Here is a 14,229-nt window from a genome sequence, read left to right on the forward strand (position 1 = left end):
AAGTAACAGTGCTTCACATCCTGACCTACTGCGATAGTGGTACTGTTTGAAATGGCTATCAGACTCACTGCATTCATGAAATTTTAGTAGGATGAAATTTAAGAAAGAGCTGCATTTCACTCTAGCCCAAGAAAACAGGATACAACACACACTGCTAATGATGCTTGCAATAACAATGAGAGTAACATGCTATGTTACTTCAGAAGCATTTCCTCACCTGCGACAATTTCCCTACAGTTTTTATTTGAGCTGGAGACTGGGCTTGTGCCTGAGCCTGAATCTGTGGGACCTGCACCTGAGCAGCCTGCTGCTGCTGTTGCCTCAGAAGCTGGAAGTGAGCAGGGGTGATCGTTTTGCCAGACAGCTGGACTGTTGGTGTAGCTGTGAATGAAGAAAAACCAAAATGCTCTGAAGAAAGATTTTCAACATTCAGTTTAATTCATTGATTTCACCTGAAAAGCCAAGCTGTTAAACGCATATTTTTCTGCTCCAGCACAGTTTGTGGACCTACTACAAATAACAACACGTTCGCATAAATATAATGTAAAAGCAGAGTAAATAATAAAATATATGCTCCTTCACAATGTTTTTTAGTCAAGACAGTCCATTCTAATATTTTCCTGCTAGATTATTAATTATCTTTTTTAATTATAATGCCTAGGGGCCAAGCAGCTCTCTACTGCAACACTTTATCCAGAAATACTGGAGAAAAATGTAATCTGAGCATGAACAATAAAGCAAGTTAAAAACCATAGCACTGTTTAATTGTGCTGCCAACAATTCCAGACTTTCAATATTGTGGGGCTATGGTGGTCAAGCAACCTACACAAATTCTGGGGCTCTTTATGTACCCTCAGAAAAAAATCCCTAAACACACGATTATTACCTGGTGTAACTTGAGTCACCAAAGATCTTGTCTGGGTCTGCACAGGTGTTAAGTTTGTAGTTACTACTGCTGATGCTGTCACTGATGTTACTGCACGAACTCCCTGGGTAGATGCTATAGTCACCAATTCTGTGGAAGCAGCAGGCGCTGCCGCAGTTCGCTGCTGGGTATGTACCACTTGTGCAGTTGCAGTGCCTCCCGAAGTCTGAAAAGGAACACAGTCATTATTTCTCTGTTTCCACACCTCATATAAAGCTATGGAGCCTTCTGGAAATGGACTATACAATTTTAGAAACAAACATCAAAAATGCAAAAACATTGCAAAAGCAAAGATGGTCCAAATCTTTGTAACACATCTATCTGTTCAGATAGGTCTCATAATCAGCATCTGGTTAAATCTTTTTCAAACAGGCTGATCACCAAACCCTGAACTACATTACAGAAATTTGATTTTACTACCTTTCAATTTTTTGCTTTACCTTTCACAGTCTTAAACCATTAAAATAATAATAAAGATCATAATTAACAAAGCACAAAACAGTTACAGGCTGGAAATGATAATGACATAATACATTGCCTGTGACAGCACCTGTCTATGAACTATTTTTAACAGTAGTATCTATTAGGCACTTTTTTCTGGTAAACTGTTTCAATGTGTTCTGATATTTTGCTAAGGGAGAGGGGTTTGATACAGAATCACATGACGCACATGGAATTTGCAAGAAGCAGAGTTTCTAATAACATGGAAAGCTAAAGAAGAAAACAGATACCCTGATAAAACATTCAACCAAGATCAGTCCAGGGACACAACTAGTGATGCGATCTACTCACAGTCAACGTTCCAGGTATAACAGGTGAAGCCAGACGTTTATTGATGGGCTGAAAGGTAGCAGCAGGGACTCCAGCAACGGTATTCACTATGACATTTCCACTCACTGTAGCTGAAAGCAAGCCAGGATTAAATGTGAGAGTCTAAAAATGAAAATCCGAATGTCCTATCATCTCCAATGCCTAATTATAAAGTCTTCTTACCAGTCTGTATACTTGTCCCCGTAACTGCTGTTTTGATTGTGCCCGCCTATTTAGAAGACAATTGAGGTAACAGTTCAGAAAAACAATAAAAGAAAACTGAATATAGCTCTTACTCTACTATGCTGTTTAACACAATGCTGTATTCCAGAAGTGACAAAATAAGAAAAATGCAATAAAATGCCCAGATACTTCTGCAGTTGTTCATTCATTCTACATATCAACAACAACTGATGTATATATTGGGATTCTGCCACATTAACGAGCAATTGGAGACCCGTCAAATGTTTGGTAAATACTGGTCATTTGACATCCTTGTTAGCAGAAGAAGGGAGCAATATCTTAGCCTGACACGCCACAGACAACCACTCACACATGAACATCACTGAGCAGTAGATACACAGCAATACTTATGGGTCAGAACCCATCCTCTGTCTCTTTCTGTAAAAGCTGTATTATTCTTGCCCTTCAACAAGCAAAATAAAATCACCACTGCCTGCACACGTTAGTATGCAAACTGGATTGGCTCTAAAAACAAAAGCCTCAGACCTGTCATCAGATTCATTAAAACAGACTCTAGATTTAAGGAAGCCATGAAAACTCTGCACAGATTTGCAACAGAACAACCATGGTAGGTCCTGTAGGATGCAACATTCCACTTGCCTTGCAAAGGTTAATAAAGCTTTGGGTTTTAAGCTACTTTAACAGAGTAGCTCTTGCATCTACATTCTCTTTATTCTCCAAGTTCTCTGTATAAACACTGTTCACTGACTGTGTAAATGTATTTGCTCAGACTTGATTAAATTAAAGTCTAAACTGAAAAAGGCAAAAAATCTTTCCAAAGGATATGGTGTTTTTCCACCTCAGAATGCCAAGACCTATTGCTATAACGGTACGAACAGAGTCTTAACAAACGAGCAAAAAACGAAGATACCCAGCATACTCAGGAAAAAAAAAGAAAGAAAGAAATTGCTTTTATCTCACTATACTGACCTAAAATTCTCACTTTCCAGAGAAAATAAAACACGCAAATATGGTACACACAGAAGAACTGAAGTTACTACATCAGAGGCACCAAGCCCTCCCTTTCTTACCAATACTGCTGTGTTGGCCACAGTAGTTACTGCAGTCTGCACTACTGCCTGTGGCTGCTGAACTACCTGTGCCTGAGCCTGCGGCTGAGGTTGGGCTTGTGCTTGCTGTACAGCTGGTTGCTGAGCTTGCTGCTGGCCAGCTTGCTGCTGCTGGGGCTGTGGACCTGTCTGTTGCTGTGCTCTCTGCTGTTCAGCCAAAGCCTAGGAAATCAAAGTGTGAGCTTCATAGTCTTCAAAACAGTGCATGTAACAATCAGGATGTGTTTTTTTAAAAACAAAACAACAAACAAAACCCCTTTAATTCTAAGCATGTATTATATATGTGTGTGCAGAGACAGCATACAAATCTGTCTTCACTGTAACTCTCTAACTCCAAGTTACACGACCTAACTAGTTTCAAACTACAAGCGATATTCATGGTTATATGGCTTAGAGCATAGCACAACAAGCGATTTACCATCAACAAGCAAGGACAAGTATCTCTTTCTGAATAATATAAGAAAGGAGGTGACAGAATGGTCAAAAATAAAACAAGATTTTTACATATTTTTAATATATTTTCCAAAAAGATGCCTCTAAACAACGAGAATGAGAGTGACATACAGACCCAAGGAAAGGTCCCACTTTGGACCTTGGATATCTAAACCCTAGCCCGTGAAAAATTTGCAGCTGCTCATAACATCTACTGTACCGCCAAACTTCTCCCAGAAGGCAGCTTTTCTCATACTTCCTCTGTTGTCTAATTTTTTAATTACTGCAGTCATATGTAGCTGAGATGGAGACCATACCTTTTTCTCTTTTGCAATACGTTCCGCTCGGAGGGATGCAACTTGAATTGGAGGAAGTGGCTTATCATAGCTGATTCCACTAGAAACAATGATAAGATAAAGCACACGTTAAAAATAAATAACTGAAAGTTAAAAAAGAAAAGAAAAAAAGCACTTTTATCCAATTCATAACTCCTTGAAGACAGAGACTGCCCACCTTTCTGCAAGCACTGATGCATGCTTTGGATTCTTCTGGAAAGGATTCATGCCAAGTCTGAAATTGAGCAAAACTGTATTACTGGAGACAGAAAAAACTTAAAAACAATATTTAATTTCACATGTTTTAGCAGATGACACTGCAGTTTTTGCGAAGTTTTCATGATATTCCCACCAGTACTGGAGCCTGCATACAGACAGACATTTTAAGAAAGATGCAGAGTAAATATTAAATGAATACCTAAAAAGTTACTGCAGAATATACATAGAAAACAATGTACTACTAAATAGCATAGACATCAAAATGTTTACAATTCAGCAAATGGGAAGTGTCATCTATAAAGTAGATTAAAAAAAAACAACTGAGTGTTCTTCTGCTCTTAATCACACAAAACAAATTCATGCAGTGAGTAAAAGCTAACCCAAACACATGAAATACGAAGGTGTTCCAATAACACAAGGCCAGGATGCAAGGAAAGAGATCAAGAACAGAGAAACAAAACAGCAGTTTGAAATAGAGTGTAAAATAACTCTCGGTTGCGAGAGCAATTCAGAACACAGTTTCCAGGAGATCTGTGGTGACAGGGAGATCAAATGATCCCAGTTAAACTTACAGAGGTTTGATAGGTGGACTTCTTTTCCCTGCAATCATTTTCATCATCTCAAAATGATTAGTATAAAGTTGCGTGTGGGTTGCACCCTCATCTTGAGCATAGATCTGATTGGTACGAAGTGGGCGACTGTTTTTAGTCTAAAAAATGAAAACAAACCAACTTTCAATTGCGAACACACCCACATGGCATTTTGTCTACGTATAAACACATGGTGCGCTTGTAGATTATTTAAAAACGTACTCCAACATATCTATCACAGACTGGTTTCTGCCTCGTGTCACTGATAACTTACTGTTACACAAAACTCTATGGGAAATATATAAAGAAAGAGCGAAATAAGGAGCAGTTCTCACGGTCACACTGGCATCAGCACTTGGGGACATACAAAATGGCAAACTCTAATTTGAAAAAGAATCTTTGCTTTAGTTTAGATTTTGCAAGTTTAATTCAGTACCCAAACCAAGAGCCCATTAGTTTATAGTTATGCATAGCGCACACATAATATAATAAAACCATCACTGCACTGCTCTCCCAACAAAGCTATGTTAACATCCAACACACCATGCCATTCTAACATTTGGCTTCTCCTAAGTAGAAACTGCCAGTCAGGGACAAACCTGCTTATTAGTCAGAGAATGGGACTACAGTCAGAAGTTCTAGATTCTCTACCCAGGTCTGTCACTAAATTGCTGTACGGTTTGGAAGAAGTTGTTTCTAATCATGGAATTTATTTTTGTTTCTGTAGCGTACTATCATCCTCATTTACTAAAAGGTGCTTCAAGCATTAAATTCACTATATATTTGTAATCCACTTAGACTCTAGCATGAAGTACATTCTTACAGATCTTAAGTACCATCATAATAATCAGGATGAGTTACATGGTGGATGTTAGGTGGAAAAATACCCACTACAGTTTAAGTGAAATCACAAACTTCTTGCACGATTTAAAATTTATCTATCAAATCCAAAAGCTGAAGTCTGGTGTCAATCCACTGTATCAACAAAGAAAGGAAAAATAAATTTGGAATTTTAATTGATGTTTCAGAACTCAAGTAACACTCAACATGGATCTCATATGAATTATCTGCCCACCTCCATTGCTGCTAAATACCACAGTGTCTAGATTTGATTTTGAAAGAATACCAATGCACACCTTATAAATACTTTTTGTCTTCTTTTTAGGATTAGCTTCGTACATTAGCTGTAAAATAAGAAGGAAAGTTAGATGATCTTTTGTGGAAGATTTTGTTCAGGTGCTTTTTCTTTTCAAAGAAATCACATAAAATAAGTGGAAATCCTGATGAGGATAATTTTATAATCTTTTAAAAGTTATTTATTTACACTGTTGAAACATTTAACAAAAAACAAGTGTTTACGGAGATAAGGAAAAAAACTCTACAAACTTAAGGTAAAAAAAGACGCATCATTCTATGTAAACTCACCTTTCCTTCTTCCCTTGGAATAATGACATTTTCGTATCTGTTTCGGCATTGTTTTGGTGAGCGATAGACTCTGCTGCATGAGTTAACAACATCACTAACAAGGTCCCAATTGGGAGTGTGTGCTGGCGATACAACAGCAAGATTTAAAGGAAGCTCCAGCAGCTGCTTCACTGCCTACAACAGATAAAGGTACAAAAGCTTCAGATGACAAATCATTCCAATCTTCCAAACCTACGCTTATCTGCATGTGGCCACACACCATTACTACAATGATACAGATAGCTATGGGCTCAGGCTATGGGTTCACCTACATTCACAGAGAATAAACAAGCATAAAATGCTATTATGCAGACTGACGTGCAAGAAAACACTTGGAGATTGGTATAAGAGGAACAGAGAGCTGCCATTCAAGTGCTGCTCTCTTCTCAAAGGTAGGGAGAAGCTCAGCTGCGTTATCCAATGTCCAGCCAGCACAACTAATCTGTAACATAATAGTAAGTGGTCTCTACAACAAAAATAGGACTTAATCATGCATTTTGTAGTTTAACCCTTAATTTATCCTTAGAGGAACACCAATGATAGGCAATCTGTTCTAAGTTATGTCAGCAAAATGCCAAACTAGCTATTAAGAATTAGAAATAACCTTGAACATTTCTGAAATTAGAAGTAAAAATACAATACATAATAACAGCAGAAAGTGCAGGTATTATCTGACCTGCAGAAGTGCCCAGTCTTCACTGATCAACCACTCTGGATTATCCTGTCCAGCCTCAGCAGCTGGTTTGACAAGAGTCGGCAAAGGCTTTGCAAACTGTGTTTGTTGTTTCAACAAGATGTTTTTCTTTTGCTCTTTGCCCTCTCGGCGCATTTTCAACATTCCTGGAGTTGCTCGATCAAAAAGTGAACGAGGTGGAATAACTGTCTCTCCATGACGCTGCTTTTTCTTCCTACCTGCAGCTACGACAAAAAAAAAAAAAAAAACATTCTTGGTAAATAGTTACTACCGTTCTTTGATTCCTCTGCTACTTATAGCCGCAAAATGCTCCTACATTTGTACAGACTATTCCCCACTGCCTCTTAAAAGCGTACTGTCAGTAACTAAACAGAGCCTGGTATAAAGATCAGCCTTGTCCTAACTCACATAGTAGAATGCCTGTTTTCTAAAACTGTCCTTTTAAAAACACCTATGTGTCTAAATAGAAAGACACACTGTAAGAACTGGGGCTCCCAGTGATTCTATTGCTTCAAGACCATGGCGAGACAAGACTTTTCATCTCTTCAAACCTGCAACTTTGATCTTTACCGGACCAGACATGTAGGAGGTATGAAAAATCCCCTGATTTTTTTAACTTTCAGCAATAAATCTCAGAACAGTTTTGAACAAACACTTACCAGATGGATCTGTTTTGTGTCGTTTACGTTCCTTCCTGACATACACTGGAGGCAACTTTGATTCTGGAATAGGGGTAGTATCATACATCAGGCACATAACAGAATCTATGTAGATATCATTGTCATCCTGAGGTGGAGTGGGAGGAGTCCAAAGCTGCACAGAACAAAATCTGTAGTTACTGCAATATTAAATCTCCACTGATCTTTATGTTTCAAAAAATAAAAAGCCTGTTTAGGCTGCCTGGTGTTACTTTTACTTACTGGCATTATTTCGGTTTGTCCATCTGGACCTTCATAGACATATTCCTACACAGCAAAAAGAGAATACAATTCAAATGATCCAACTGAACCCTGAAGGAAAAGGTATTCTCAGAATACTGTTAAGAAATACACTATTAAGAAAAACAAGACTAATCAGGAATTACTTTGTTGTATGCATCCTCCCGAGTGTATGTTAGAAGTTCCTCTTCATCGTCCCAAAGCATTTTTTGCTCTTTTTCCTTTAACTCCTTCATATGCTGGACTTCCCATGCTTTCTTTGCAGTTTTCAATTCCATCTAGATGAAAGTCAGACTCCTTATAAACTTCATGCAGTAACACACACTGGATTAAAAGTTATCAATTTGTATTTTTATGGACAAACTCATTGAACTTTGACATTTGCAGGCACAGAAATCTTACAGCAATTTCTTAACAGATACTTTCACAATCATTTAGAAGAGATTTTTTGGTCTCTGTTGAGGGTCTTTAAACCCTCAAAATAAAGCAAACTCAGAATTTCAGTTAAACAACCAAGACAACTAGAACACAGCTCCTTTACCCAAATAAGCAGGCTCACTGAAATGAATGAAATTTTTTTGCCCGCTATCAATGGAGGACAACAAATATTTGCAGAGCTGTGCTGAAGAATGTCATTCCCATTTTATAAAAAAGAAATTAAGAACAGACACCTGCTTAAACCAAAAGAATCCTAAAATAATAAGGTCTCTGTAAGGCACTCCAGTGTTGATAAAGTATAGCAAGATAAGATCACAGAAGTGGCTACAATATATTCCACGTCACTGGAGAAACTTCCACTTCACATTGAAAATGTAACCCTGTTTGTAAATACTGTGACAGAACAACATGGAAAAGAAAGATTTGTTGTTTTACCTCATTCAACCGTGGCTCATTCTCATCAACTGAAACGTGGAAGAGCTCTAAATAATTCAAAGCATACTTCTCAATTGGAGTCAGCTGAGAGAACGTATCAAGGAAAAAAAAAAGTAAGTATTGAGGATAATAAAAGAAATGTTAACTGAAGGAGAGTGTATCAAAGCTCTCCTTAAAACTAATCTCCCTCTCTGATGGCTTAACATCTTAAGTCAGTAGATGTCCCATCCATTTAATGGGAGTATCAATCCCATAGACAACGAAGTTGCTTTAAGGCCAGACTGCAAAGAAATTGAAATATTTGAACTAAACATTACTTTTTAACCAAATATTCACGGAAAGTCATGGTACCTGATCCACAACAGCAACTAACTCCTGCAGCTGTGAGGGCTCTTCATTGTATTTTGTCTCGCAGAGCTCTGAGATTAAAGGTTCAATGCTTGACTCAGGTCCTATTTCTTGTACGCGATCATTTGACTCCTCATCCTCTTGTTCAATACTGTTGAGGGCCTTTCAGAAAGACATATTTTAAAAATAATGAAGACTTCAAAAATATGGAAAGAAACCCCATAAGAAGTTCACTGAAATCCAACACAAATTTCTGGAATAAGTCTCTGATGCAGCAAGAGAAACAGTTCCCAGAAAGCATACAACTCAACTGTGGGCTTTTGGAAGTTTTGTTAGAAGGAAAATGACAAAACAACAAAAAACTACCAGAAGAAGAGATTGACAGAATTTACCCAAATAAAAAAGATAAGGCAGCTGTTTCACACTAATGTTGCACAGCTGTATTTTTAATGTATGTGTTAATAATTACCTCTATGAATGGTCTTGCAACTTTAGGTGAAATATTTTCTGCTGGAGATGGCTCTTGAGAAAGTACTACAAATTCTTCTGCTTTCACTCTAAATCCAGAATCCTCCATAGGAGAATGAACCTCAAACAATTCCTGAATCGTTTGCTTGGTAAGTCGAAGGGAAAAAAAAAAAAAAAGAGAGAGAAACGTACGTTGAGCTTTTGGGACCATTCTATTTTTTTATATAACTTTGAATTAGCTCAGGTTCAAGTGACCTTATAAACTATGGTTTGACTAAAGAAAAAATAAACTTCTATCTATTATTTCTGGAAAATTGTCTGTTTTCTCTTCTCTAAGTTTCTCCTATAGGACTACAGTAGAATAAAGTGTTAACAGTTCATTTATAGGAAAGTCAGAAATACACACTTGTCTCATCCTGCACCACCACGTCGGGAGTGCCAGAAGGGGATGGACTAGCTTTCATCAGTGCAGTCACTGTCTTCTGCATCTTCAGAGCAGCAACTGAGAGCCTATCTCACTAAATATCCAAACTTTGTATTTCACATTTTTAAAGTTGTTGAAACCTTCATCCTTACAAGCTCTGCAGAATTTTGCAGCAGGGTGCAAGAAACCAAAATATATTAAGTCCCATAGGTGATGCCTGTGCCATCACTATGCAAGTAACGGAACAAAAGCAGATGGACACTATTTGAGAGAATGTGGCCCTAACACCTACAGTTCAAGCAATCATGAAATCTAATACGTTTACCTATCAATTCTAGCCCAAATAGATTTCTACTGAACTGTTATTAAACACTCCGATAAAGATGCTTGAATTTATTAAACACTGCAACACAGGTGTTTGAACATATTTTGAATGTTAACTTACTTGTGTTAAAAAGGCCATTGAATAGTCATTTCCCTGAGCAGCTACTTCTCTGATCAAGTCCTTTGTGCCGTTTTTCAAAAGCTTCTCTTCTACAGAATTACCACTGACAAGCCTAAAAAAAAAAAGGAAAAAGAAAAGAATAGAAATCTGATAAGTCATTTCCAAAACAGCTTTCAGAAACAAAAAGAGAAATTGCCCTTAGAGAATAACACTGCACTCCTAAAATGTGGTGGTTTGTGGGGTTTTTTTTAGTTCTGGTACAAGCCCAGAACAAAACACATACTACCACCTCTACTTTAAAGCTTTCTTTTAACAATCAGTGTAATTTAAAAAAAAAAAAAAAAAACCAACAAATCAAAACCACCTCACTTAAAAAATTCCATGTAAACTAACAGACAAAAACCATGCAGGTATGATTCATTCATTACATTTAGTGTTAAGAAAGACCACATTTTCATATGATAACCTGTCATCTTTTTTGTTGAAGCGAGATGCAGTTTTCAGCACTGTTTCCACTTTATTTCAGATCATACAGAGTACCACTATCTGATTTAACCTTACATTAAAGCATGTTAAAGAGTGATTGTTGATCTGTAACCATCACCTGTATATATGGATATCTTTACATCTCCCAATTCTGTCACACCATTCCTGAGCTTTTGCATCCATCACTGGGTTCAGATCATTGTCATAGAACACAACGGTGTCTGCCTCAACAAGATTGACTCCAGTGGAACGACTGTGAGAGGAAAGGATGGCACAGAAAATGCGCTTGTCTCTGTTGAAAATTTTCATCAACTCCTACATAAACAGAACAAAAGCAACGAGTAAATAAACCATACACCAAAATAAAACATCAAACCAAATTCACTATAGCCTAATAAAGAACAGACAAAAACAAGTCAAGTGTTTCAAAATGGGAAGAAACAAGGCAAATTTCCTTCCCCTGCTGTAGCATATAAAAGCATGAGCAGCACATATTGCTGTACCAGTGGACAACCGTTAGGGCAAACTTACCTGCCGTTGTTCATGGTTAGCATATTCATCAATCCTCACAAACGTGAGGAAATGGAAATTCAGGAACAATTCCAGTATGTCCAACATCAGAATCATCTGTGACAAAATCAGCACACGGCGCCCTTCAGATTTCAACTTTTGAAGCAAGACAGCAAGAGCTTCTAATTTTCCTGTATTTCAAACAAGAAAACCAATAATGGTTTTATGTAGAAATTCCATTCCTGTGAAACAGGAAATCACTGAAATATTATCACCAAATGTCCTTCTTTACCTGAGTCATACTGCACCAGCCGGAGGTCAGGGAACTGTAGCAAGTGAGGAGTTGTAATCTGTTGCAACTGATGCAAGTGTGGAGCTGCCTTCTGCTTAAGACTGTGCTTAAGGAGTTTCAATCTGTGACTATATGAAGGGGGAGGATTTGCTACGTACAAACATGGGGGAGCAGCAACTGCAGCTGGCAATACAAAGAGAGCCCTGTGAAAAGCATCAAAACAAGGGAATACCAGTTTTAAAAGTTACATACAAAATGATCATCTACAGCAGTAATTTTCAGCCTGTCAACCATGTAATTTTACACTATTATCTAACCACTTTGTTAAAGTGACTTAGTAACTGCTACATACCTTCAAAGTGTTAATATTCTCTATCTCCCTTTATCTTTTTGTTTTGCTTTGGTTTATCTACTTTGATGATAGCTTCTGTTAAGGTGTTTGCACTGTGACCACTGTATTCAGTCACTGGAGCTCAAACACAAAAACACCCATCATACCAAACTTCCTAAAAGCAATTCAAGAAAGTTTGAGTTCTTCTAATTGCATTTCATGTTTCTAGAAAACTGCAGCTATTGCTCTGCACACAATCCACTAAATGTCAGCTTTAGCTAAACTAGCTTTCTGTCTACAACCTCTGTGTCTTAACTCTTGTTGGTTGGCTCCAAGAGGTACCTACTCAGAAGTAAATCCAAAGCATAAGAATGTAAGCTGAAGTATGGTCAGCTGAATTTGGGCTTGAAATTAGGAATGAGGCACTGAAAACTCTTATTATAAAGATCCTAAAAGAAACAGAAGTGACTGTTATTTTTATGTTCATATTGCACATCATTTACTGCTAAATAAATCAGTCTAAACCAAACAAGCTCATGGACAGAAACAAGGTTTTAAAGCTTCTTTGAAAAGGAGTGTTTAAGAAATAACTAAATGTGGTAAAGGCTTACAAGGCAGAGTCACACATTACCTGTTAACAACATCCTTTAGAGATTCTTGTTGCTGAACCAAAGTCAGGATCATTTCTTGCAATGGGTTACTTGGGCCTCCAGAGGCACTTGAAGAAAGGCAACAGTTCGCAAAGCCAGCCCACCTCCAACTGTTGTCTTCACTGGAAGACAGCTGAGAGGGCTTTCTTTCACCAGTCAAAGAACAAACACTCAGCAAGTCTCTGCCATACATCGGGGCCCGTGAACAACGGCGCTCATTGCCAGAAAATATTCTGTCCAGGCGCTCCTTCAAAAGCCGGTTCTTTTCTTCATATGTTTCCTTTGCCAAGAAAAGTTGAAAAAAACATTTGCTGATCATCACAATCACTTAGGAATTTGAGTTTCTTTAGAATGAAACTATCAGGATCAGAGTACTGTGTGCTTTATACCACCACCATCCTAGATTATAACAACTACTTAGACCAATCATAAAAGGTGTAAATTTCGGACAAAATTTGAAGACTACAGCTAAATTCAATTCATATTAAAGAGTCAATTCTATCTTAGTTTAGTATCTTCTTGCTTTTTTTAAAGCGCATTTTCATAGTTTTGGAAATAAAACAAAATTAATTATATATATTTAGGACATTTCAATTAACACATTAATATTGATAAGGTGCAGGTGCTTGCACAATTTAACATATACTTGATGTGTCCCTATGCTTTATAGGTTGCTTGAGTATCTTTTCTAAAAACTTGTTAAGATTAGAAATCTATAAAAATTTGCCAAATTGCCTTTGTGTTCAAAACACAAAGAAAATCTTATGATTCCTTTATTTATGCATTACTACATAATTATGACCTATCAGTTATAAGAACCTGTCTGCTATCACAGCACAAGAAAGCTGTTAGCTGCTTTTATACACCAGAGTTTATTTTAAACTATGCATTAGAGATGAAAACGCATCAGATCTGTCAACCTGAAACACTGACAAAAGTTGGGTTTTTTACCTACTCTGTAATCATCAAAGTCCCTAATTAATTCCAGCTTTGTAAATTATAGCTTCCAACTATTACACAGACTTAGTATCAATCCTTAAAAGTTGTGTTTCCACAACGAAATAAAAATTAGGTACCTGCGATTGTCCATGTGTAGGTGCTGGTTTTAACACTGCTCCCATGTCACCAGATGACAAATTAGTAACTGCAGTTCTACCTGGAATACAAACTGAGGATAAACCTTGTGTTTATATATTTATTCTTCTGAAGATTGGTTTCATTCATTATTTTCAGTAAGCAGACATTTCATAGCTGTAACACACCATAATTGCAGACAAATTTTTAGTCTAAATGTCCACTGGGTATCGCAAATTTGTACTTTGTTACACATCAGATATCTGACAGATATTTACACCATTTTCACAAAAATCCAAGATAGATCAATGGAATTTTACTTTGCTTTGCACAAAGACCTGCTGCATTCATAGTTTATTCAAAATGTCATGTATAGTGCAATAGGTATTAACATTTAGAAGTTATACCCTAAATCAGGAAAAGATTGTTCTAATTTATCTTAAACAAATCATCTAAGATTTTTCAGAAAACATATGAATTCAGTATATCTACAAATTGATGAAACTATATGATGGAATCTCACAGTAGCATTCTTGTGAATTCAACTGCTAGCAGATGTTTTCCCAGACAGCTAACTGAACTATAAGAACATTACACTCAAGTAAACT

General features: G+C 37.2%; 1 protein-coding gene across 1 annotated transcript in view; it reads right to left on the bottom strand.

Annotated features, from left to right (window-relative positions):
• Positions 1-14,229, bottom strand: part of EP400 (E1A binding protein p400) — a 50,438-nt gene that overhangs the window by 6,352 nt on the left and 29,857 nt on the right. The window contains 22 exon segments of the mRNA XM_050906403.1: positions 218-369; positions 878-1,091; positions 1,718-1,827; positions 1,919-1,964; positions 3,010-3,210; positions 3,798-3,876; positions 3,994-4,050; positions 4,607-4,743; positions 6,050-6,223; positions 6,765-7,006; positions 7,442-7,595; positions 7,703-7,747; positions 7,867-7,998; positions 8,594-8,677; positions 8,945-9,103; positions 9,411-9,554; positions 10,279-10,390; positions 10,883-11,079; positions 11,296-11,465; positions 11,567-11,769; positions 12,529-12,827; positions 13,624-13,715. Coding sequence (XP_050762360.1) covers positions 218-369; positions 878-1,091; positions 1,718-1,827; positions 1,919-1,964; positions 3,010-3,210; positions 3,798-3,876; positions 3,994-4,050; positions 4,607-4,743; positions 6,050-6,223; positions 6,765-7,006; positions 7,442-7,595; positions 7,703-7,747; positions 7,867-7,998; positions 8,594-8,677; positions 8,945-9,103; positions 9,411-9,554; positions 10,279-10,390; positions 10,883-11,079; positions 11,296-11,465; positions 11,567-11,769; positions 12,529-12,827; positions 13,624-13,715 — 3,203 coding nt within the window.

Source organism: Gymnogyps californianus, chromosome 16 (genome assembly GCF_018139145.2).
Source record: "Gymnogyps californianus isolate 813 chromosome 16, ASM1813914v2, whole genome shotgun sequence".
Classification (NCBI taxonomy): domain Eukaryota; kingdom Metazoa; phylum Chordata; class Aves; order Accipitriformes; family Cathartidae; genus Gymnogyps; species Gymnogyps californianus.